This window comes from Heloderma suspectum, chromosome 3 (assembly GCF_057233095.1).
Source record: "Heloderma suspectum isolate Gila_16-S chromosome 3, 16-S_ref, whole genome shotgun sequence".
In the NCBI taxonomy this organism is placed as follows: Eukaryota; Metazoa; Chordata; class Lepidosauria; order Squamata; family Helodermatidae; genus Heloderma; species Heloderma suspectum.
In genome coordinates this window covers 157343392-157369703 of record NC_139460.1, presented here as the reverse complement: position 1 = coordinate 157369703, position 26312 = coordinate 157343392, and the positions used below count along the sequence as shown (strand labels likewise).

General features: G+C 42.4%; 1 protein-coding gene and 1 pseudogene across 1 annotated transcript in view; both read right to left on the bottom strand.

The window, feature by feature from the left end:
• Positions 1-26312, bottom strand: part of KLF12 (KLF transcription factor 12) — a 270767-nt gene that overhangs the window by 86837 nt on the left and 157618 nt on the right. The window contains exons 4-5 of the mRNA XM_084844838.1: positions 16638-16773; positions 1511-1570 (exon numbers count right to left, since the gene is read on the bottom strand). Coding sequence (XP_084700964.1) covers positions 1511-1570; positions 16638-16773 — 196 coding nt within the window. The remainder of the gene's footprint in view (positions 1-1510; positions 1571-16637; positions 16774-26312) is intronic.
• On the bottom strand, positions 20762-21733 carry LOC146350367 (uncharacterized; annotated as a pseudogene).

Below are 26312 nucleotides of genomic sequence, written 5' to 3'. Positions count from 1 at the left end.
GCAAATTCGATAATTTAACTTTGTGCTTCCCCCTACATTTTAAGTAATACAGTACAGAATTCTATAGCCTTAGTAATTTCTAGAATCACTCTCATTTCTTTGGCTTAAGTGGTTGTGCCACTAAGTGCAAATTCTACTAATTTTCAAAATTCACCTTACTGTAGAGTAAACTGGCTCTATTCTGTACAGCTTCAGAATATTCTAGCTGCATAAGTGAGTGTGCACTGCATGGCCACAACTGAATTATCAGCATACAATGAAAGCATTCAACTCATAGGGAAATTACTTTTTATTCAATGAAAGTTCATTTTTAAAAGGGGACATTTGAGTGCACAATATATTAGCCTAAGAACGGCCTTGGGAAAAGAATCCTAAAAACAAATCTGTTCTTAACGTCTCTGCTGTTCACTCACCCTCTTAAGGAAAGTTTACAATAGTTGTTTAGCTCCATCCTGATTGTGATAGCATAGCATTGAAGGTTCACAATCTTCCTTGCTCATACTGTTCTCTCTAGCTGAGCAAAATTATGTGAATACAAAAACAGTATTTAAATATGTCTTTTTGTACTTATACCTGCTTTATAGTCTGTTATTTTTAGTATGGAATGTTGCAAGGAATTGTTAACTGGCTTTAACCATCCCAACAAATCTATCCCAAGGTTAAGGGTTTACTGACATCATTAAAACCAGACAAACCCACATCAGAGGTGCCTCACACAAATGCCTTGCCCTCTATATGGCAATCATATATAATATGTCAAGAAGCCCTTAGATGAAGTGAAAAGACAGGGATTGAAGATGCTGTCTACCTGTGATGCAAGTCCTATCCAGGTGTTCAGTGTCAATTGCTACTGAATGTGAGTAGATTAGGGGGCAGGGCTTGTGTCCTCTGATACATACAATATCTACAGATACTGGATGGGGCTATGAATGTGCTCTAATTGGATGGCAGTGATTTTCTATATTAGGTCTGCAGAACTTGCTACACTCTAAGGTAACAAGTTCAGAACTTGCTACCCCATGTTTTTGCTGTCCCAGATAGGCTGCAGAAACAGAAGAGCTGAGCTGCATTTGGCTTGGTAGGTCACAAGGTGTGTAGGCCTGTACTATATTTTGTTCATACTAAAGGTTCTCAGAGATTCTAAAGCAGCCTTCCCCAACCTGGTGCCCTCGAGATGTTTTGGACTGCAACTCCCATAATTCCCAGCTGGCTTGGAATTATGGGAGTTGCAGTCCAACACATCTCAAGGGCACCAGGTTGGGGAAGGCTGTTTAGAGGATCTCAGATCCTAGAGGATACTGTAGGATTTTGAAGAGGAAAATGAAGAAGCAAAACATGTAACTGCTAATCCTGCATTCCCCTAAAAAAAAAGAAAGAAAAAGAAGTCCTGTTTTCTTTTACAACGCTCAGCCACGTTAGAGGGAAATAAAATTGAAATAAACTGCTTGTCAGAAATTTCAAGCACACAATATCAACATTATTATATAATGCACAATAAAATACTTCATACCTGGAGTTGAAAAAACGAAAAGTGTTAACTGCTGACCTGGCACAGCCCCACATGCTCTCTCTGGAAATTGAACACAGACAATTAGGAATTTTAAGATACCCCAAAGAACTGCAGAGGGATGCAGACAGCAGGAAGGGAAATGTACAGCAAAAACAACAACAAGCACACAGCCTACATCTAGGATTTTGCATTCCTCCATTCTGAAATTCCCTTACTCTAGCATTTCAGCACCTATGAGTGTAATCTAACATGAATCAAATCCAGCAGTGGAAAACTTAAAGAGCTTTACGGTGCAATCTTATGCATGTCTACTCATAAGTAAGTGTGACTAAGTTCAATGAGACTTACTCCCAAGTAAGTGGGTATAGGATTGCAGTCTTAGCAGTTAAAAGAAATGATATCCTGGAATGTCCTGTCAATAGAAATGCTTGAAATTCTGGGCCTTCTGCCCCCTTTTATGGGTGCACCATAGCGTCCCTGCCACTGTACAGAATGGAAGGTTGGTGCACTTTCAGTTTTAGTACTCATTCACACCCTCCCTCTCCAACCAAAAAGCTCCAGTGAGGAATTTACTTTGGCTTGAAGCTCAGTGAGCCAGGACCATGGTTGGCGAGCAAATGGTTAGAGATGAAACAACAGGAACTACCCCAACTTCCAATTCCAGGTAGTGGCCAGCACGCTGCTGTACATGCATGCTGAGGAGGCATTCTGGGAAGGGACTGCAACCTAGTTCTTACATTTCATTTCTAGGGTTGACAGAGTTTATGCAGAAATCAACAAATTCAGAATTTCAGCAGCTCTGAGGAAAAGGCAGCAATGATAAAACACCATGGTAGATGCTTGATAAATAATTATTATAAAATGATATTAACATTTAAGTGAAATCCCAGACCATATCCAGACAATGTTTGTTGTTTTGGCACCCTAATGAAAATACTAGCAGTCAAATATTTTAGTTTAGAACTTAAAATGTAGTGATTTCATGAAAAATAAAAAATACTATATAAGGTGCACAAGTTTAAACAATTGACATTTTAGCACCATGCTGTTACATTAACTCTATAATGCTCTTTCGCCGTAATTTACATATGAGACATCCCTGCAAGAATTCTGATCAGCTGCATTGTGGCTGAAAGAAGAGTTCATTCAATGCTTTAAATAAAAAGTTACACTACTGTCAAAATAGCTTGCATGTGGACTGCAGAACCGCACTCCTATTTGCTGGTAATATTCAGTGAAACAACCATGGGACCAGAAAGTATCTAAAAAGTCATTTTACTGCATGGGAAACTTTGAGAATAGCATGGGGATCCTTAATGCAGCATGATTTTTAATGCACTGAAAAATGAATTTTCCAAATCGTACGATAGATTCAGATCTGCAACCCTATGCAAGCTCACTTGGGAGTCAACGGAGAATTTTGTGAAAACAATGGGTGCGGGTAGTGGGGGAAAGTTTAACCCCCACTCCTGGAGCACTGCAGACCCAATCCAAATTGGGGCTGCGCATGCTACAGGACAGCAGGAAAAGCTAGCATACAAAGCTCCACTACACCTGCTTTCCCGAAAGTTTAGTTTGGATCTAAGGTTTGTTCATGGAATGCTAAACCAGAGTATAACGCTGTGTTCAAACGCAGCCAATCAGAGACACAACAGGCAGGCTTGTCTGACAGCAGATAATGTGCGTCTGTACTGGAGGAACAGGGCTGGGGAGCGGGTGGGGGGGATGACAAATCATTGAACGATCCACTAACACCCAGATGCAGAGTTGCAGTAGGATCCACACCAATGGATGCTGACAGGAAGGAGGGAAGTCCAGAGGTGGATTCACACAGAGATGTAAAGAATAGTCTCCTATGTGGATTGATGCTTTGGACTCTCAGGAAACTTTAATTGTTTAATGTATTTCTTGTTTGGGGGTTGTTTGGGCTGCATGGGTGTGTTCCAGTTACTGTGATATACTTGCACAATTTGGTGCTCACAAAAGCTTTTCCATTCACTTCACAGGAAAGGGCAATGACTAGGGGTGTTCTGTTCATTCATTCATAACAAATGAAAAAACTGAACTCAATGGGCCCTATTTGCTTCAAATTAATTTGTTACAAAACAAATGCTACCAGTAACTAATTGGTACAACTGAGGTTCATTTTCATCACACCTTTCATACCCATTCACCACTCATGGGGGGCGGAGAGGGGGAGGTTTACATTTTTCAGTGACAGAGTTTTTTGGGGAAGCCACCATTTCCCCCTAGAATGCCCTGGAATGTCTGGGGCATCAGGGGAAAAAATGGCAGCAGCCAAAATCAGCTCTGCTGCTATCATCACAGCCACCAGCAAAAAGTAAAAGCAAGGAAAAATGAGCCAAGAAAAGTAATGTAACGTAAGCAACAAAATGAATGAATCATGAAATCAATGAATAATGAAGTGAATGCAATTTTAACAAAGTAGTAAATTTAATGATGTCTTCAATAGTGGGGAAAATAAATGCAATTATGTAACAAACAAAAAAATCTTGCACACCTCTAGGAATGCCCAATGCATGCAAGGACAAACACCAAGGCATGTATAGAGTTTCTTCCCAACCTGTACTCATATGGCACTGGATAATGCTCACTCTCAGCAGATGTTGTGTAACTCTCTTCTATTTTCAATAGAAAAGCTCTCTTCTATTTTTTAAACCATCATTGCTAAAATTTAAAAGTGGGAATTCCTGCAGGGAATCCATAAGATGGAATCCAACTGGTGAAGCTAAACAGGGCTGACCCTGTGAAGTATCTGGACGAGAGATTGCTGAGGAACTCTCTGGAAAAAGAGTGGGGTATAAGTATAAATATTAAAAAATAAATATCAAAGGCACAGAAACACAAACAAAAGGTTGCTTGAAAAGTGGCACAGGTGAGTACACGGTGTACGATCTTACCAACTGTTAGTGCAGTTTAGTCAAACTGATTTCACTGAGAGAGTTAACCACATACTTAATTCCCGCATCAAAAGTAATATAATGGGAAAGTGGCTGAATTGTTTTCTCTGCCTCTCTCTCTCTCTCTCTCTCTGTTATTGCAGAAAAGGTAGGCAAGCCCTTAATGAAATTGACAAGTACCACCTCCTGATTCCCCCCAATTTTAGTCAGATCATATCCCCCGCAGCCTTCTAAAAATATAAGCTAAAGGATCCATTGCAAAAGGTAAGGGGGCCAGGACCCCTGTAGCCCTCTTGTAATTCAAACACTAGTTTTATCATGTCTGTTACATTCCATTACTGTCTTCCATCTTGCAGCTGTTTCCATTTGAATTAGCTTGGAGATGAAAAACACAAGTTCTAAATCTTCATCAAATACCCAGTTCCTAAATACCTCAACCAAAGTAGTGAGGATGGATGGTTTATTATTTTTTAAAGTTCTGCCATAACAGTCTTGTCAGGTTGATTCTTCTCTCTTCCTTATCTTCTCAACTTTCTTTTGTAAATTATAGATGTTTACTATTCTACAAATACATTTCATGGGTCTCCTGAATTCACTGGTTTCAGTGCTGATAGTGACATGCAAGTTTTGCTTTCCATCTGGCATTGTTCTGAGGGGAGAGAGTCTACTTTGTTTCTATGTGGGGGGGTAGCACCCAGAACAATCATGCTGACTGGGAATGACTGGAGTTGCAGTCCAACATATCTGGAGGGCACCAGGTTGGGGAAGGCTGCTCTAAAAACAAAAACAGAGAAGTAGGTGGCCCTAAGTTGTTCATCACCAGTTTTCCACAATCCAACATTCACCTCTGCGTATCATATTCTCCATCCTGCCCACATGGTTTACCTGCTTTGGGAGAATGAGAATTTCATTCGACTTTCTGCCTCCTTAGGAAGGATGTGGTATTAAGGCTTATGAGCCTTGGGGAGCAATCCTATGGCCTCTAGACAGTGGCTAGACAGACACAGGATATGTTTTTCGGGAACCTCGCAGTCTGTGCTCTGAGGTCGGTTCCCGGAGAACCGACCTCCCCTCACTTCAACGCTGCCTGCGAGGCAGCACGGAACAGCCCCATCCTCTGCGCTTGCAAGAGGAGTGCAGAGTGGCTGAAAAGGGGCATGGCTGGGGGGCGTTCCGGGGTGGGGAGAACGTAACTGCCTGTATGACACATCCCACATCATAACTCCTTCCCTGCTCTGTCTCCCTGTGGCTACCCAGCTGCAATCGGTGGTTGTCTAGCCAAAAATGCAGGACAGGAGAAGTGCAGAGGGAACGATCCCCTCTGTGCTTCTCCTGCCCTGCTTTGGATAGGCTGTCGCCTCCGAGTTTGGAGGTGGCCACCTATCTAGATAGGATTGCTCCCTTAGCTCACAATTTCCCTGCTTTTTGGTGCTTGGTTGAAAACTGAATAGCTCTAACTTTTTTTGTAAACTGTAGGTTTTTTGTTTATTGAATATTACAGTACCTATGCCTTAGCATTATATCTGCATTGAAGAAAGCATGGTTCGGGTAGTTCTCCCACATCTTAGGCTCTGCTTGCAAGGTGAGAAATAGGTTTTACTTCTGTCTTCGTGTTCCTTCTGGGAGAAGGGCTTAGCTTAGTAAACTAATCTATGGTTTCACTTTACATTTGGGATCTTAACCATGGTTAAGGCAACAAATCATGGGTATCAGCTGGGCACCATCACAAGACATATTAAGGCAGCTGCAGGGGTCCAAGTGCCCTGGGAGGACCCATCTCTGGTGCCTGTCCTGTGCCCCATTTTTAAAATGTTAAATCAACACTGTGGGCTATCAAAAGCCAATCCATGTTATCTCCATGGTGTGCGAGCTGCTGCTGTGTGGCTCCTTCCTTCCCTCATTGCTCAGGTAACGCAGGAACCTTGCATTACCTGAGAACGGCATTTTTACCCTCAAGGAGACGGAAAGTGCTACATCAGTGACTCCTCCCACATGTCTGCGGGGCTCCTACGTTGCTTAAGTGATGAGGGAAGGAGCCACCATGTAGTAGCACCCATGCTAACACAGGAATAGGCCCCAATGTTGAATAATGAATTAATGAGAAATTAAGTGACATACAAGTACGTATGAACGGCCTTAACTAAAATAAGCCTGCATATCACCACCTCAGCCTGTAATTACTGAAAGACAAAATTAAAAATAAACACTCCAAGTGTAAGAAACCTGACAACACTTCACTAGACCAGTATTTTTATTTTTATTTTTTTTACAAAATTTATAATACTTGATGGTACAATCATGCTAAATAGTTTTTCAAAACAGCCATACGAATTATAGACAGTCAATTTTTCAAGCACAACAATATCAGTTATATCTGGCAGTCAATTTTACAAAAACAAATATCCATTATATCTGCAGTCTACAGACCCCTGGTGTGATTCTGACTATGAAAAGTCTTCCTCGGGTGCTCCTGTAGACGTGACATGTTCTAACAACAATTTACACAAACTGTAATTTTCTGGTGGTGACCGGTCGTGGCAGTATACATTGGGAAGGGTGAACTGGAAAAATCAGAGGGGTCATCTCACTCTTAACCCACCAATTTAGTGGGCTATTTTGCCTTTACTGACTGGTGGACCACTGAAAGAATTCAGTCACTCAGGAAATTTCTCAACATTATCAGTTTCTGTATAATGTTATTAGAATGTGTCATACAATGTGTCTACGGGAAAACCCGAGGAAGACTTTTCATAGTCAAAATGGAATCACACGGGGGGGTCTATAGACTGCCAGATATAACTGATATTGTTGTGTTTGAAAAAATGACTGTCTATAACTGATATGTCTTTTTTAAAAAAACATTATTTAGCATAATTGTACCATAAAGTATTGTAAATTTTGTAAAAAAAAAAAAAATTACTAGTCTAGTGTCAGGTTTCTTACACTTGGGGTGTTTATTTTTAATTTGTTACTGGGAACCTTGTCAGTTCTGTTCCATATTACTGAAAGACCAACAGGAAAGGTTAGAAAGGTTCCTGAAGCATGCTTGTGCAGTGGCTCCTTGATATGGCAGGAAGGCTTGCCCTGACTGGGTTACAGGGGTTCCTTCAGAATCAGGACTGCAGGCAAAGCTTGCCTAGGCTCTTGCCATCATGGCTCTTGCTGGAGGAAGTAACTACGGTAGAAAATGAGTGGGACTGGGTCAACCAAATCCAAGTGAAAGCGCGGTCTCTTAGGTCACAGGTCAAGGTGGGTCAGAACCGTATGGCCCATATTATCTGGATCTATTTTATTATGGTTTCATGCCCATTTTCAGCATAGAAACTAGCAACATAGAACTTTGGTTGCCCTGATGAATGGCCTATGATGGAAGAGGAACAGGGAGAGGGAGATTCTCCTTGTTCTTCTGAGCTTCTCTCTGTTTTTTGATACCATTGGCCATGATCGCCTTCTAGGTATGCTGTCTGGGTTAGGGAATCCTGTATTTCAGTGGTTCCACTCTTCAAAGACCAGTTCCAGAAGGTGGTGTTAGGAGACTACTACTTAGCCCCAGTGGGATCTCACATTTATGCTATGGGGCCCCATGGGGTTCCATCTTATCTCCCATGCTTTTTAAACATCTCCAGGAAATCTGTGAGTGAGATAATCTGGAGATCTGTAGTAAGATGTCATCACTATGCTGATGACACCCAGCTCTATTTCTCTTTTACATCAGTTTTAGGTGAAGCAGCATAGGTGGTAAACTGGTGGTAAATCTTACTACAAATCTCCAGATTACCTCACTCACAAATTTCCTGGTTGAAGGCCAACAAACTGAAGGGGCTTCGTCTGACCATGGAGGAGGAGAAGTTCATCCTGTTCTAGATAGGGTCACATTCCCTCTGAAAGATCAGATCCGTAGTCAAAGGATACTGCTAGATCTACCATTTATTTATTTAATAATATTTATGAAACACTTATATTAGAAGACATTTCTAAGCCATGTACAGAATAATACAGTACAAGATCATAATAAAATCCTGTAATTTCCATATAATAAGACAAGGTTACTTTCCTGGGAATGCTTGTGGGAAAAAGAATGTTTTCAGAAGGCGCCAAAACCCCAGAAGGGTTGGCAACTGTCTGATTTGTAGTGGTAGGGAATTCCAGAGAGTGGGTGCTATGACACTAAAGGCCCTATTCTGAGCCATCGGGTACCTCCTGATGAGGGCAGCAACTGAACAGGCAGGTAAGAATCACGCCATCTTTGCCATAGCATTGTCACTGGAGCTCAAGTGGCCTCCATGGCATGCAGGGTCTTTTACCAGCTATCTCCAGGGAGGCTTGCCTGGCAAACACCTTTTGATTTGCCTGGGTTTTTTTTTATTATCTAATGTAAATTGGTTGTAGCTTCTGTTTTTATCTGTTCCACTGAATTCCATTGCTGCTTGTTTTTTTGTGGCTGCTGTCTGCTGCTTTATCTGTTTTTATTATTATTGGCTTTATATTTATTGTTATTATATTTCTTATTTGTGTCAGCTTGTTGTGAGCCGCCCTGGGAGTTTTATGGGTGGTGTTAAATTATTTAAAATAAATAAATGTAAATTAAATAAATAGATAGACAGGAGACGTAAGGCTACTACAGCTGAAGAATAGAAGCATATGCTTATTCTGCTGCTTTAGTAATGGCAAAGAACCTTCCACAGAGCATGGGAAGAGGTGTGTTCAACTTCTTTAAAGCTTCCAGCTTATGAAATGTTCCAGCTGTTCATCTGTCATGCTGCTCATAAACTGAACACAGTTGGGTCAGCTTAAGAGTTTCCTCTAGCTTTCTGAAGTGGTCTCCTGAAACATGGGAATGTGTAGTTGTGACAAGTTGCAATGGGTCACATAAAGTACTGAACCTGCTTGAGGGACTTCATGACAGGGAGTTTCAATAACTTTCAACAGCCACTCTGTTGTGTGCCATAGTCATACAAATATGGCATGCAGTTGTTAATTGTAAAAAAAAGAGAGAGAGAGAGAGAGACCAAGTGTTTCACCAAAGTTAAATACTATGAAGGAAAGCAAGCAGAGATAGAGATATGTAACATTTATTATGGTTAGCATTTTTTGAAAACCAAAATCACTGCAGAAGCTGGAATTTGCCACTCAGGAGGTAGACCATCATGACCTACACAAGCTACAGATGGCAAACATTAAAGTTGTCAAGCACCCAGGTTACAAAACCATGAATTATCTTGGGGGGTGTTTCCACCAGCGATTTACTCCAACCTGGTTGTGTGGTGAGGTCTCGGTGTTTCCATGACATCGTGGTCATTCAGCACCAGCCCACATTTTATTGCGGAAAAACCGCTTCTTCTGAGACTGGTTATAGTCTGGTTTTTCCTGTTTACTTCGGCTCTAGTATGGAGCTGTTTCCACACCTGCACTGGGTTCTGTATCATAGTCCTGCCCATGGGGCGTATGGCTGGCCCCATGGGCGGGTGTCACCAGCCAGAAGTTCCCATAGATCTGCTCACAACCGGAAGCAGCTGTGTGAAGGAGAGGAGGAAATGATACTGGAGGGAGCAGCCAGGCAGAGATGAAGAGATGCACACAGAAACACCCCTGACATACAAGTGCAGTGTCCACCCACACTGGGTATCCATATGAAGTTCCCAGTCAAGGTGGTGGCAGGGAAATCAGGAGAACCACAAAGACGACTTCATGGAGAGTCACTGAAGTGCATCCCTGGTTTAGGGGGAAAAAAGGGGGTTAAAAGGCAGGGGGATGCTGCACACATGACTTTGCTTTTACGCTCCTCTTCGTTAAAGCGAAATTGCGCTTTAAGTCCCTGTTTTTTGGGGGCGGTTAAAAGGGGGAGATGCTGCACACACAACTTTGCTTTTACACTCCTTCATTAAAGCAAAATTGTGCTTTAAAACTTACTTTAAAGGAAAAAAATAAAAGGGCTCGGAAGGCAGGGAGGAGACTGGCCAGAGTGGGAAACTGCAGCGGAGCAGAAGGGGGCGAGGGAGGCAGAGATGAAGAGATGCACAACTAGTATATCATCCACAGGCTCTCTTCGCCATTTCCTCCCTGTGTATTTCCCCTTTAGCGCTTTGTCCTGCTTTGGGTGGGCATGTGCTGGGGGACATACAGAAGTAACAGAAGTGTTACTTCTGGGTAAATTAATTGGCTGTAAGGCTTTCCTTTCCTGGGAATAAGTGTCATTGAAATCTGCGTGGCTTGCTTCTGAGTAGGCATGCATAGGAGTGCATTGTAGGTCTACTTAGAGTAGCAGTCTTAAGGTCTCCCATGTACTTGGAACTTCCCCCTCCCATTGACTTTACTGACTGCTTCTTCTCCCTTTTGCTCACCAGTTTGATGGGCTTTTTTCCTCCCAGGAGATGAGGAAGTCTCCCTTCTCAGCCATGCAGGAGAAAGGCTTGACAGTTAGGATTTCAATGGGTATTAAAAGTGCCTTCGATTGGGAAGCCAGCCAGCCACTATCTCTTCTCCTAGCCCACCTTGCACAGTTGTTGGGAAGCCAGAATAAGGGGGAAGAACAACAACAGTGCCCGGGGGGGGGGGGAGCAAGCCAGGTCTAATGAAGGTGTCCCCATGAAGCAGTTGCTGGGGGTGCCCCCCGCTAGGGACGGGGATGCTGCACACACGACTTTGCTTTTTTGCTCCTTCATTAAAGCGAAATCGCACTTTAAGTCCCCGTTTTAGGAGGGGAAGGGTTTAAAGGCGGGGATGCTGCACACATGACTTTGCTTAAAGGAAAAAACAAAAAGGCATGGAAGGCAGGGAAGAGACTGGCCAGAGTGGGAAACTGGAGCGGAGCAGAAGGGGGCAAGGGAAGGGGGAATCAGCAAGAGGAGGAGGTGGGAACACTGATGAGGTAATCAGACCCAACCCAGACTCCACTCAGACTCCATCCAGCCATCAAGAAAATAATTCGATTAGAGCTTAGTGGAAACAGTACAGAGACCCAGGCTACAGCTATGATAAGCCGGGCCTTTAAGGGCTGTGGAAACAGGAAAAGGAGAAGATGCGACTGGGGAAACATTGCAATAAAATTTCAAACAAAGTGAAGCCAATAGCATGGAAACATGCCCATGGTCTCCTGCTTTGATTCTGAATGAGTGTATTTGCTGTAAGCTGGAGAGTTCCAAGTGTAGCAATAGATCCAGTGGGAGTCTAAAAGCTATCAGTGATGGATGTTCCTCCTTTGTGTCAAGGAAATAATGAATAACTACCCATCACCACTTTCTGGGATATACCTGCCAGTCAGAGAACACAATACTTGGCTAAATGGATCAGTAGTCTAACCCTACATAAGGCAGGTTCAAAACATTTCATCTTGAACTTGCCTAGAACAAGAGTTGTGGGCAACCTCAACTGTATGTTCAAACCAAGAGGCCTCAGGTAATGCAATGTGTAATATACAAACAGGGTTCCCAGTATACTAAGACAATAATACTATAGACTCTTACTATTTTGGATAAGTTAGGCTAGGCCTGCACAATTTGTACCGAACTAAGTTCAGACCACCAGGAGCTCAATAACACCCGCCCCCCACTGCTTTTTTTGGGCTGCTCACCTGGGACTACAAAACTAGGAGGGGAGGGGTCATCAAACAGGCTGCAATACATATTGGTGGGCTGTGTAGGCTACACTTGCATTAGGCACTGGATATGGATGTCTCTGGTAAGCTAAAAACAAACCTTGGCCTGGCACCACTCTACATCGCCCTCCAGCAATCAGTGATTCACACTCTTGAATTAAAATACAAATGCCTAATTCCAAATCATTATCAGACAGGGGATCAAGCAGGACAAAGCAATGGGCACTAGGTGTTAAATGGGCACTAATGGGCACCTACCACCTTCAATAAAAGACACTGTTCAAAATCACCCACTTATAGCTGCTGACATGCAGAGCAATGATTTACTTTCTCAACCATATTTTCCTCTCAACTGGACTGACATCTCTACTGAAATAAATCTTAACCAACCTAAGGAGCACTTTCTACAGCAGCCTTTACACTAACTAGTAAAGAGAAGAGAGACTTGTCACATAGAGGAGCCCACTTCTGCCAGAACAAGTCAGTAGGAAAATACTTCATCTTTTCTACTCATTTACATTAATTTATAGAGAATGTAAAAATTCAGTGTCTTCCACTTCATGGAAAACAATGGTAATGGTGTGTGTGGGGTGTGTGGGTGTGTGTGGCTGCATATGTGTGTGTTTGTATGCCAACATTGCTGAGTCTGTATATACCATGTATCTTTTATGAAGGATGAAATATTTTAGTATTAGAAAACTACATGGCATTTTCAGGAACTTTTTCAGCAGGTTGAAATAGGCTACCTTTTTTGGCCATTTTCAGCACTTCTTGGGAAGAAGTTAGCTTATTTATTTTGATTACCATCACTTGCCTTGCTCTTCACTGTCCTCTTTTGCCCTTAGTCAAATCTGACTGGTAATTTTATATACTGATAACTAACCACAGAGCCAACATCAACACAGATATAGTGCCCAAATGCCATCCTGTTCATTGCATGATCCCTGATTGGGTGGGATTACCCACATAATTAATTTCAGAAGAGAAAGAATGAGCACCCATGGTAAAACAATGGTGCTGAAAAGTTGTTGTTATTTAAAGGGTTGTATATTTACAAAATCTAAGGACAAAATCCAGAGGAAGTTCATCATGCATAGGTCCCCTTGGAATCAATAGGAAACGTTAGTTGCACCTAATTTATGTCCCTTAATTTCAATAGGACTTTAGTGTGACTGTTTTTCAGGTATTTTTACTGGAGCACTTACTTCAGAAATCTATACTGGCAAATATTTTGTGTAGCTCTATTTAGTATACATTTTAACTAATTAAAACAGCCTGTTGTAAATAAACGACAAAATATGGTAGTTTGAGAGGTGATGGCAATAAAGTTTGAGAACCCTTTTCTTTCTTATATGAGTCAAATTCATACTGTAAGATTACTGCAGGGCTGGCCATAACACGCGGGCTAAAGTGCCATCTAGGATAACACAATTCAAGGAGCGGTTGCAGTGCTTAATGAGGCACATGATTCTAGGTTCTCTTACTGTTTGGGTTCCTGCAAAAACAAAGAAAGGCTGCTACAGAATCCCCTGAGATGACACATGGGGATGTGCAGCATATAGAATCACACTTCAGTCCTGGTCTGTTTTAAAATCCAAGCTCACCAGATGCCACTTGGCTTTCCCGGTTTTGTTTGCCCGGGGGAGGGGGGGGGGTTCAGCTTCCCAGCAGGGCCTATAGACTGCTGCCAAGCTGGTCAATAGCTCCTGCTTAGAGCTACTTGGATGTAGAACCTGCTTTTTTTTTTTCTTGCTCTGCCTGACCCACCCTGAGCACTGCCAGGTCTGTTTCTCTGTTTCCTACTTCTTTGCACGTAGCTTTCCCCCAGTGCTGCAAGGACACCCACATCCTGGCTTGTTCACTAATATGTATGCCCTATTCTCATGGGAACAGCCTAACCTAAGGCAACAAAAAGAAGCTTTCAGTTAGTCCTGGATTATTATGACTGCTTGTCAGTAGCATGCTTTCCCTCTTTTGCTCACTGATGAATATTTGCTACAATCAGCATTTTAATGCCTCTGATCACTGCACTGAATTAAGGAAAGAAAAAGAAAGCAAAAACTCTGCCAGCACAGGTCAGCAATAGTTCAGCAATACTGCTTCCCAGTGCATAAAATCACCACTTTGGAAAGAAGGATATATTGCATTTGCATAGCTCTGCTTAAACTTTGTACTCAACATGTATTCTTGAAAAGGTTATTCAACAGATTCCAGTATGAATAGACTTGGGAAATCAGGGGGAAATCTTAGAACACTTTTAGGAGCTTAGCTCTATTGTACCTCTCCTAAATTTTCCATCATTTTCCTGATATTCTCCACTTTGTAAGCATATACATAGTTCTTAGGTGGTTGACCAAGGTTCCCTCCAGATCACACGGAGTTCAACCCTGATACAAGACTGTCTTGGGCTCTGGCCAACCAAAAATTGACCTCATGCATCCATAGAGATGACTACAGTATAAAAACACACCAGGACTAGTGTGTGAAGATCTGCTTTGCTAGAAAAGAAACATATAGGATGAGGGAATGCTGGCTATTGGGATGAGCATAATGTCACAACCTTTTGTATTGCATCAACATCACAAGCTGACCTGGCACTGCAAGCGATACCACTGGAGCATGGATGATCAATGCCACTTTTACCTGCAACTGTCACCTACAGCAAATAATAGTTGTGAAAATGAGGAATCTTTCTTTCCCTCCCATTATGCTTTTAGATACTGCTTGTCGCATTACTTTATTATTTTAGCAAAGGGGGCTGGACAAACAGTGTATCTCTCCTGCAGTGATGAGGGGTGTTTTCTTTCTGCAGCAAGCTAGGAAAGCTGATCTGTGGTTGGTTTGGTCCTGACTGGCCATTTGACCTGTCCCACCGTCATCATTCTGTGTTTCTATGTCATATGGGCCGTTTACACTTAATCAGCCAGTGATCCCCTTATGTGATAAAGGAGCTCAATCATGCACCTAAGGTAACAAATAATACAGATGCCACAATAAAGGGCCATAAGCACAGTGTCCCTATTTTTATTTTATTTATTTCCACATATATGCCTCCTTTTTACTATTTGATCCCCAAAGCAGCTACACAATAAATTAAAATGAAAACAATAAATTAAATTTAAAACAAACATCATAAAAATATAAAATCACCAACAATATAATGTACCAGCAAGAGACAATATAAAATTGGTGTGTGTGAGAGGGGGGGAATCTACAGATATATAAAAAGCTGTAACTGCCCTTCTAAAAAAACCCAAGGGTATATACGTGGTGGGTTTCTCTTTAAGGGAAAAATCCACAAGGGAAGAGCAACCACTGAGAAGGCACTGATTTTCATGGATGACAATCTTGTCTCCCTAGGCAGTGGCACCTACAGTAGGTTCTCTCAGTTCTCAGGAGGAGTCCATATTGGAAAAAGTGTTCCTTCGAATATCCATTTTGTGAGAGTCCTCCCCCTAACAAATCTTTAAGGGGTACCTTCTCTGCCACATAAAGCAGCCTGTAGATGGGTAAGAATGCAAACTAACCCTATTATTTATACCACTTCCAAAATGGGAATGATGATATTGCTCCAAGTAAGGATGATGCCACAAGATGATGCCACAAGAAGCCACAAGAGGCTTCTTGTGCCTCTACAATACGGACATAGCCTTCCCCCACAAACACACACATTAGTTAAAATCCACCTTAAAAAGGAAATGTCTACAAATTCTGGAACAGATCCATTCCTTTTCCAGTAAATTAACTGAAACAGTGCCCCAGTTCACACGACACGAGTGCCAGTTGTGTGCCGCCTGATTTACCTAATTACCCTCACTGGACTCAGCTTGTTATGATTTCCAAACCCAGAAAGGGTGGGTGGCTGGGGTAGTTAACAAACCACCCAGCAACCTTACAACAGAGTGCAAATTCTGGGTGGTTTGTTAACCATCCCAGCCATCCACTTTCATCAGGTTCACACATTGTGATAACCTGCCCCCGCTGTGGATATTTAGGGAAATGACCTGGGACGTGACCGGCACGTGCGGGGGTGGTTAACAAGGCACCGTGGCTTATTAACCACCCTTGTGTCGTGTGAACCCGGTCACCAATAACTTAAAAAAAAAAAAAAAAGGTTATGGGTTGTATCCAATGTTAGTCTAACTGAAGTCCCATTCATTTCAATGGGTCTATTTTAAGTAGGACTAACACTGGATACAATCCTAACTCAAAAAGTGTACAATATTTCTTCAATATGTCTTTCTGCAGAACAAATTAAAAGATGTCTGTGCTGAAAACAAGTCGGATATACATTCATACTGGCTCAGACTAGTGAGATTTTTTAAAAAGCCACCACAAAGTACAGGTCACTTGTATTAAAATATACCAGTTTTACAACTATTTAGAGAACTGAATGAGAATGGAAGTTAGTGTGCATTTGTCCACATGCTCACACATTCCCATATTGCTGCACAAACAGAGTGCAATTTGCTGCTACAGGTAATGCTAACTGACAGAACTGGGCTGGTATCTATACTGATTCAGATAAAGGATATCTAGAGAATGTCATATGACCAGGTGTTTCCATTAGGCACTGGCCACCTTGGCATCACTGTGAAAACTTGATACTTACTCTTGAACGGCTCTGGCTATAGAGAGGGCTGTGGATCCAGTTTCATTAACACTATCCAAGGTCACATTTGGCAGGTCATCGTCATCACTGTCACTTTTAATTTGTCTGGGAGACAGGCCACGTGGGTCCATTTGTGCTGGGAAATAAGGAGACACAATGGATTAAAATTAGCAGAGTGAAATTAATAGTGCCCCAGAACAAAGTTAAGGTGGACACCCCCAGCTTATTCTGGTATATGTCATCATTATATTTATTATTTCTATTTACATATTTCTATCCCACCTTTTTGGCCTTGTAGGATTCTTAAGGCAACTCACAAATACAAATTAAAACATAAAAAATGTTTTGAAAACATTAAAAAACAAATAAACAAACAAATAACTAAACTAAGAATCAGTAGCTGGATATTATACTCTAGCTTCATGATGAGAATTGATCCGGCATCCTTAGTTACTCTAAATGTTCACTCTATACACACACACACACACACACACACACTTAATATGTGCTCACATACATTGACAAACATATAATTAATGCGACTCATATATAGCTGGTAATGTTATTCTGCTGTTATAAGAATTGGGAGGCATAAACAAGCATTCTTGCAGCCTGATCTTAAATAATTTTCTCAGAAGGTAGTTCCACTGATAACTAGAACTAGCTTCTGAGAAAATAAGATTGATTCGTGTTAAGGCTAAAACTAGATGTTATAGAAACCACATGGTTGTATCCCAAAGCAACAATACTGTCTCCTCCTCTTCTCTCCCCATAACAAAACAATAATGTAAGACATGATGTCATCACATTGCAAGTTCTGCGCCCACACATCATTGGCTGCTGTTGAGCGGCCAGAGAAACTCACAACACAATGACATCATGCCATGGCTTTCAAATTTACTAGACATTTATGGGGAAGAGAGTAGGGAGGAGAACTGAGCAGCAGCCAGCTACACAATCAGTGTAACATTTAGCTTCAGCCTCCAAAGTGTGCTTAGAATTGCAGGCAGTAAGTATATCTATAACAATTATCTGTTACGCACAGCTTACCTACGCTACCCAGAGGTAGGGATGCTTGAAGAATTTAGTGGGTCTGCATTCCAGAGCAAACTAACCTGATCCTCAACTCGTAGGTTAATATGCCGATTGGAATGTGGCCTACTTTGGAATCTGCACTCATACTGAATACTACGAGGGCTGCCTTTTACTTCCTCAGGCCCCAGGCCCCACAGGCTATAGCCATTTGGAGCATCTACAAAGCACAGCAACTGCTGCACACGTTGAAAATGGGGCTGAAAATGCCCCTGGGAGCTATCTCATTTTCAACTTGCATGACAGCCGCTGCGCTTTTCAGCTCCAAGTAGCTATAACCTATGGAAAAAAAGAGGAAAAGAATTATAAGGCAGCTCCTGGACCACCTTGTAAAATTGTAAGTACTTTTGGTTTCCTAAGAAATTTGTGCGTTTTTTATTTATTTTAAAATCTGCATGTGCAAACAGGATGGAACAGACTTTCTAACAGTCATGTGCAAAACTGACACACACCGAATATAGATTGATCATCCTTACCCATAGGTAACATATACAGTAAAACATGAGAGGCTGACAAGCGCAGTATCATGTGTATGCAACAAGTGCACTGAAATGCACAGTACAAACAACAGCCACCCTTTTTAAAGCCAGAAATCACTTTTGACTGTGATGACTTAATCAGTGGTATAGCACACACTAGCCCTGTTCAGGCATCCTTCTTCCTAGTGCCACCTAGTGGTTGTGTAATGGAACATATAGGAAGGCAGAGAAAGAAAACCCCCAGAAAAAAACACATGTAAAGGAGAAAATCTTAATCCCGCAAAGAATCTGGAAGCAGAAGCCTCGGTAAAGGTGTGGGTTAAAGAAAAGCCCTGTGAGTTCTCCATTCTCTGAAGTTCACTCTTCATTGTAGATCAGCCTTCCCCAATTTGGTTCTCTCCAGAAGTTCTGAAGCTTCCATTGGCCTCAGCCAGAATGGCCAGTGGTCAGGAACGATGAGAACTGTAGGCCAAAACACCTGGAGGGACCCAGGTTGGGGGCAGCTGCTCTACATGGAAACTTGTTCTCTTTGACAAGTCAAAGTGAGCCATGTACTAAGAAAGGTGTTCGCACATCTGGTTTTCTTCTCTCTTTTTAGAAATGTATTTATATCCCACACTACAAATAACACGTTGTTAAGGGTTTATGATGCATCTTCTTGCATGAAGTTTAAATCTAACACAGTTCTTAGTGATGTCAAATTCCAAGTTCTGAAAATTTGCTCCCATTCTGTGTAGGCTTCTAAATGTCATGGATTATAACTTCAAGCAACAAACCATGTATGCATACACAATGAAAATACACTGATGTGTTGTACTAGCGCTCACAACTTACACAAATTACAATCAAATACTACTGCGCAGTCCCAAATTTTCCTTTTAAGAAAGTGTGGGCTTGTGGGATCTATTTTGTTTTTACTCCCAAAATCTCATGGTCCATATCATGATGCAAAATAGTGGCTCAGGGGGAAAGATGTACACTTAAAATTAAGGAAAAAGGTGTCTCTGAGCTGATTAATGTGAGTCCAATAATTTCTTTTTTAGTATCAGAACTGAGCATCATTTAACACAAAAATGCATTCCAGGTTTCCCCCCAAGCTTCCTTCATTTCAGCAGCCTCATTTGGTGCTGGTGGGGGGAGTCTTTTTGCTGTTGCTATTGTTGAGCCATTGGGAGTCAGAAACCCTTGCTGACCTGCTATGGGCAGAGCTCTGTCTACCTTCCCCACCCTGTGCCCAGGAGACCCACTGTTACATCCACGATGATGTTTCTCTTGTCATGGGGCCTTCCATAGAGCAAACTGAATGCTTTCCTTCTTCAGCTGGTAACCGTACGATTTCCTGTCTGTTTAGAAGGGGAAAGGATATCGAGGGCACCCAATTTGTTGCCAGAATTAGCATTTTTGGATCTTGGCAACAACTCTAGAACAAATCAAGAATGAAGAGGTAGGAGGTCAGCTAGGCTGACTACTTACACACTAGAGGAATTGCATCACCAAAAGAGAACAAAAGAGGATACCAATTTGCACAATACTTGCACATGCAAATTTATATGTATACATACAAATTTAGAAATACTAGCTATAATTTAAATAGAAATACAATGCATCTCACCATAGTCAAGAAGACAGACCTGGTGACCTGTGTGCCTGCTCTGTCTGTTGTCTAAGTGTTAACTATTGATGAGAACTTCAAGGCCCCTGCTGCTTTCCCTCTTTCTGGTTCTTTGACTTTAAACCAAACTTGGACTTGTTAGCCTATTGAATAGAGGACACCTTCAAATAGAGGGATGTCCTCTGCCAGCTCTCCAAAACAGAGGATTGTCTTCTGTAAAGTAGGACACCTGCCCACCCTAAAACATTTGGATCTGCTGAGTACATCTAGGCAAGCAGGTAGAGGTAGGCCTACTGTGAAATTTACTGTGTGGTTTGTTTGTTTTTTAAGTTAATTCTCAGCAAGTGCCCAACACACGGCAAATAAGAGTTCTTACCAGGTGGGATTCATTCAGAAGAAATCTTCACCATGCAAATATTATTAGACAGAGCATTTTGTATCAATTTTAAATGAACAAGAGAAAAGACAGGTTGCTTACCTGTAACTGTAGTTCTTTGAGTGGTCATCTGTGCATTCACACATATGGGCTCTGCATTCACTCATTCAGGAAACTTCCAAGCTGAGCAAGTTTTGGCGGGAACCCCTCCCCCACCATCCATATTATATACTGCACAGGTTCCTGCCCTCCCCTCAGTTCCTTAAGACCGCAAAGCAGTCTTGAGTCTGAGAAGAAAAAACACCTCGGTACCAATAAAAATAACATTGCCACCGAAGTGGGGGCAGTGGGAGGGTTGTGTGAATGCACAGATGACCACTTGAAGAACTACCGTTACAGGTAAGCGACCTGTCTTTCTTCTTTGTGGTCTCTGCGCATCACACATATGGGCTAATAACAAGCTGACTTACCGGAGGTGGGTCGGTGTCTCACTGCAGCACCGATGAGAGCACAGTCCTGCCAAAGGCACAGTCTTATCGGGCCCAAACATCCAATCTATAGTGCCTTATAAAAATAGAGGGTTTAGACCAGGTACTGCCTTGCACAAGTCCACCAGAGGAACCCCACTTGTAAGGGCTGTAGAAGTCGACACTCCGTGTGTTGAATGTGCTCTGATTCGAGGAGGTAAGTCCATTCCTGAGACTTGGTATGCTAATCGAATAGCCTGTACAATCCAGGATGCTAGTTTCGGGGAAGATACGGGTAAGCCCTTATTATGTCCTCTGTAGCATAGAAATAAACGTTGTGACTTACGGAAAGATTCAGTCCTTGATTTATAAAAAGCCATGGCTCTTTGGAATCTAAAGTATGTAATCTCTTCTCCAAGTCTGAAGTCGGAGAGGGAAAGAAAGCAGGGAGGACAATTGGTTGGTTTACATGGAAGTCCATCACCACTTTAGGGAGAAAAGCTATGTCCGGCCTGAGTATTACCTTTTCCTTGTGGAAAATGGTATAAGGACAGTCAATTCGTAATGCTGACAGCTCACCCCCCCTTCTCCAGGTTGTAATCGCTACCAAAAAGGCAACCTTCCAAGAGAGTAGTCTCAAGTCTATGGTAGCAAGAGGTTCGAATGGGACCGATGTTAGACTGTTAAGCACCAGTGATAAGTCCCATTGAGGAATGAAGTCTCTCACAGGAGGGGCCAAGTTCCTAAGTCCCCGTAGAAATTGCTTGCATAAGGGGTGGCTGAAAAATCAAACACCCCTCTATGTTGCCTCTCATTGCAGATATTGATGAGGTATATACTCTTATAGAGGAATATTTCAGGCCTCTACTATATAAGTGTTGAAGAAAACATAGAATATCTGTAAGTGAATAGTCGTTAGGATCACAACTGTTTGCAGTCGCAACCTTTACAAAAGAAGTCCATTTGGTGGAGTAGAAACGGCGTGTCGATGGCTTTCTCGCTGCATCTAGTATTGTCTTGTACATTTGCCGGTATCGATGGAAGCAGTCTTTGGACACCGAATCCTCCATGCCGTGAGCTTCACAGTGTGGAGATTGGGGTGACGAACCTGACCTTGGTCCCGAGAAATTAGGTCATCTACTTGTGGAAGCAGCAGACAATGTCCCTCCATCAGGTCCCTCAGTATTTTGAACCAAGCTTGTCTTGACCACCATGGGGCGATTAGGATGCAGCCTGTGGTGTCCTCTCTGATTTTCGAGATTACTCTCGTGAGATGGGGAAATGGAGGAAAAAGGTAGACTAGGGCTGCTCTCCATTCCAGGAGAAAAGCATCGCCTACTGATCCCTGACCAACTCCCACTCTGGAACAAAAGTTTTTGCAAGTCATGTTCCCTGGCGTTGCAAAAAGATCTACCTAGGGTCGACCCCATTTTCTGAAGATTGTCCCTAGAATTGTCTTGGCCAATTGCCATTCGTGGGAGCACTGGTGAAGGCAACTGAGAGAGTCTGCTACTCCCACAATATGGAGAGCTGTCAGACCAATGTCTCTTGCAACGACCCAGTTGTAAATGTCCATGGTGAGATAAAGAAGACTTGAGGAATGTGTTCCCCCTTGCTTGTTTAGGTACCATAAAACTGTGGTGTTGTCCATGAAAATCTGGATATGTCGACGCAGAAGATACAGCTCGAAGGCACGTAGGGTTGTTGTATCTCAGAGCCTAACGACTGCGCCATTCTAAGCACCTGCTCAGAAAAGTGCCCCATATCCTCAGAAGGCGATGCTTTATCTGTCGTTCTAACTACATCATCTGGAGATGAGACCAAAGGGAGAACAGAAGAATAGGAGGAAGAGTCCAACTGGTAGTCTTCTCCAAATTCAGGTGATGGGGCAGGTTGTGTTTGTGCCACTTCTGCCATCCCATGAGGTGGAATTGGAGGAGAAGGAGCCGGACGATCCTGATGGGACTCTTGTAACATCATAGAGGTAGTACACCTTGGTACAGGAGGAGGAGGCAAGAAAACGTCCTGGGTTTCGGACCGTGGAACTTGCTCAGGCTGAAATGGAGCATAGGATGGAGAAATTTCTCCAAAACAACGACAGTGATCAAGGAAAAGGTCCCAATCCCTTCTAAGCCTCCAATCCTCATCTCGCCACAATCTATGAGGAGGCAAAGACCAATCAGAATACCGATCCCAATCACAGGTTGGGGAGCAAAAACAATCACGGTCGTATTGCCCACACCAATAGTCCGCACAGTATCAATCCAGAGATCGGTATTGAGGAGGCAAGGCACTTTGTTGAGGAGACAATGTTGTTCAGTACTGAGGAGACTGTAGTTGCGTATCCTGCTGGCTTGGCATCGGAGACCTAGATCTGTGGTCTCGAGTTGTCTGAACTGGATGGGGTGGGGAAGTTGGCATGTCCCTCAATTCACCCTCCGAGATCGTAGAGGCCGGGTCCAAAACCACTACTTGTGTGGGAGAGGCCACAATACGTATAGGAGAATTAAGTAGAGGAGGGGGAGGGGGAATGTCCCTTTCCTTCTCTTGCTGTTTAGAGACTTCTTCCTCTTCTTTTTTTCCGGTGCGTCTGCAGCTGATTTTGGGCGTTTTGCCTCCTTCCCAGTGAAGGTGGGTCTGCTCGAACCAATTCTGTAGTTGACAGAGGAGGAGAAGTTTGAGCCATAGAAGCTGCCCCTTCACACTTGTTGAAGGAGCAACAACAGACTGTTCATGAGGTGTCTGGGCCTTAGGCATGTCTACTGCCTGAAGGGCCCATTGCCAAAGGATCACTTTTAGTCAATCTGCCCTATTCTTGCAGGCCTGCTTCGATAATGACTGGCAGTGGTGGCAAGATTCCACTTTGTGGGATTCTCCCAAACAAATTAGGCATAAAGAGTGACCATCAGAAGAAGGCACCTTACTGTCACAAGCTGTACATTTTCTAAACGGGGCCTTTTGGGCCATAAGCTGTGAGACATGTCGCTGCTAAGGCAAACAAAATTCTCCTCATCCTTCACCTCTCTCTCTCCCCCTCTTTTTAAATAGATAAAGAAGATAAAGATAGAAGAAAGAAAAAAGAAAAAAGGCAAGAAGCAAGATAGAAGTAGAAATACTCAGCTTTGACAAATTGTCAAAGAAGCTCCCCACAAAGTAAACCTGAGGTGGTCGAAAAGGAACTGAGGGGAAGGCGGGAACCCGCACAGTATATAATATGGATGGTGTGGGAGGGCAAATTTGCTCAGCTTGGAAGTTTCCCAAACGAGTCTCCGTGCAGGCACAGAGCCTATATGTGTGATGCACAGAGACTATGAAGAAGAACATGTCTAGGATGCATCCTGCTTTAAACTATTCTGGAAGAGAAGCTCACTTATATGAAGTAAAAAGGAACAACCGCCCCACCCCCATTGATCATAGTTGATAGAGGAGATGACTGCTGCTGAGGAACATAAACTGAAAAAGATCCAAAGAGAGTTACAAGATTTGGTGACAGAGGTTTACAACATGGTGGGACAGACAGCAGAGGAATGCCTCTTTCAAGAGGACTGAGATCATCATCATAATCAGAATTACAATTATGATAGCCCTCGCTGTGTTGTCAAATCCTTTTACTTTATAGAGCCTCTCTAAATATTTGTTCTTCTCCTTAAAGTTCAATCTATTGATTTCTATAATGAACAAGGAGGGAACCTTATCCGTCGATTGTAGACAAAAGCTGGAATGTTCAAGAAAGCAGTAGGTGAAGTCAACATTTTAAACAATACTTTTTATAGGTCATCTGATTTTTTTAAAAAATTGGTATACAGTTGATCAGTTATCCCAATTGCCTAAACTAACCTCAAAAGCCAATAGTGGATTGTTTATTGTTGTTGCGGGGTTGTTGTTGTTGCTGCGATGTTGTGTACTGCAGCTAGAAACACTTGAGTTATACAAAGAAGAAGCCATCAATTCGCTATACCCCATTAGAAAATTAAAGGGGAAGAACATCCTTTAGTATTAAAGCCTATCTGCAAATGATACTCCATCAACTTCATTGCTTAGCTGTGACTTTAAAATGGCAGCTATATTATCTCGCCCTTTCTGAATTACACAACTAATTATGCGGTAAGTTCAATAACGTTGCAAGGCTATCATTTCTTGGACATGAATGCTGAATATTAACATCCTTTCACATGCAGGGGTGGAGGACTCACAACAAAACTTGTTGGTGTGCTGAGAAGCTACTGCACTGCTTGTCAACCACTCCAACAACCACTCTTGCTGGCTTCTCACGTATTGAGAAACTAGAGCGTGCCTCCACCGCACTTCAAATATTCAAAATGCCAGCCACTGCTACAGTGAGAAGGCCTGCTGGGAAATGCGCCCACGGTGGCTTCTCGTTACGTGTGAACCAAGACAAAGTACACATGGAAAACTATTATATTTTACTTATTCACTGCATATTTATACCACCTGTTAGCCAAAGCTCTCTTAGCAATTCACAAAACTAAAAACCATAACATGCAATAACATAGTAAAACATAATATAAAAACCATAACTTAATAACAGAATCAAACTAAAGTAAACCAAGATAAAAGAAAGCAGCAGCACAAAGATCTTAAAACACACTGTTTTAATGGAAATCCCTTATATCCTCATGTGGATTAGTCGCAGCTAAATCTAAATATGTAGTTGTGCTTGTATGTCAAGTCTATTGCTTTCTTTTTGAAAAAAAAAAATCATGCAGAAAGAAATGTAAGAACATAAAAAGAGCCATGCTGGATCAGACGAAGGGTCCATCTAGTCCAGCATTCTGTTCACACAGCGCCCACCCAGCTGTTGACCGGGAACCTGCAAGCAGGACACGAGTGCAACAGCAACCTCCTGCCCATGTTCCCCAGCAACTGGTATACATAAGCTTATTGCCTCTGGTACTGGAGGTTGCACATAGCCATCAGGACTAGTAGCCATTGACAGACTTTTCATCTAGGAATTTGTCTACCCGCTTTTAAAGTCATCCAAATTGGTGGCCATCACTACATCTTGTGGTAGTAAATTCCACAGTTTAACTAAGTGCTGTATGAAGAAGTACTTCCTTTTATCTGTCCTGAATCTTCCACCAATTAGCTTCTTGGGATGACACTGGGTTCTACTATCATGAGAGAGAGAGAGAGAGAGAGAGAGAGAGAGAGAGAGAGAGAGAGAAATGTCTCCCTATCCACATTCTCCAAACCATGCATAATTTTGTACACCTCTGTCATGTCTGCCCTTACCCTCCTTTTTCCAAGTGAAACAATCCCAGCCATTGTAACCTTCCTTCACAGGAATCCTTCAGTGTGTTTCTAAAGAATGTGTGTGGTTTGTTGACATTTGGGGTGATGCTAACATCACATGTCTGCCCATGTATGTTGTTTGCCAGAGCAAAGAGAGAAACAGCAAGTCCTCAAATTTCTGGTCTGCTCTCTAAACATCACATGCACAATGCGTGTCCTTTTTGTTTAAAAAAAAGGAAAGCCATTTCAGGAGAGGGCTAACGGAAACAGAGAAGACGGGGTAAGGGGTTACACTCTTCCGTACTTGATATTTCCCACTCCATATTGTTTTGCAGACAGCTTTGTCCCCCTCACAGAAAAATGTTTGCAATCTTGGAGTAAAAGTCCCTCCCCCCT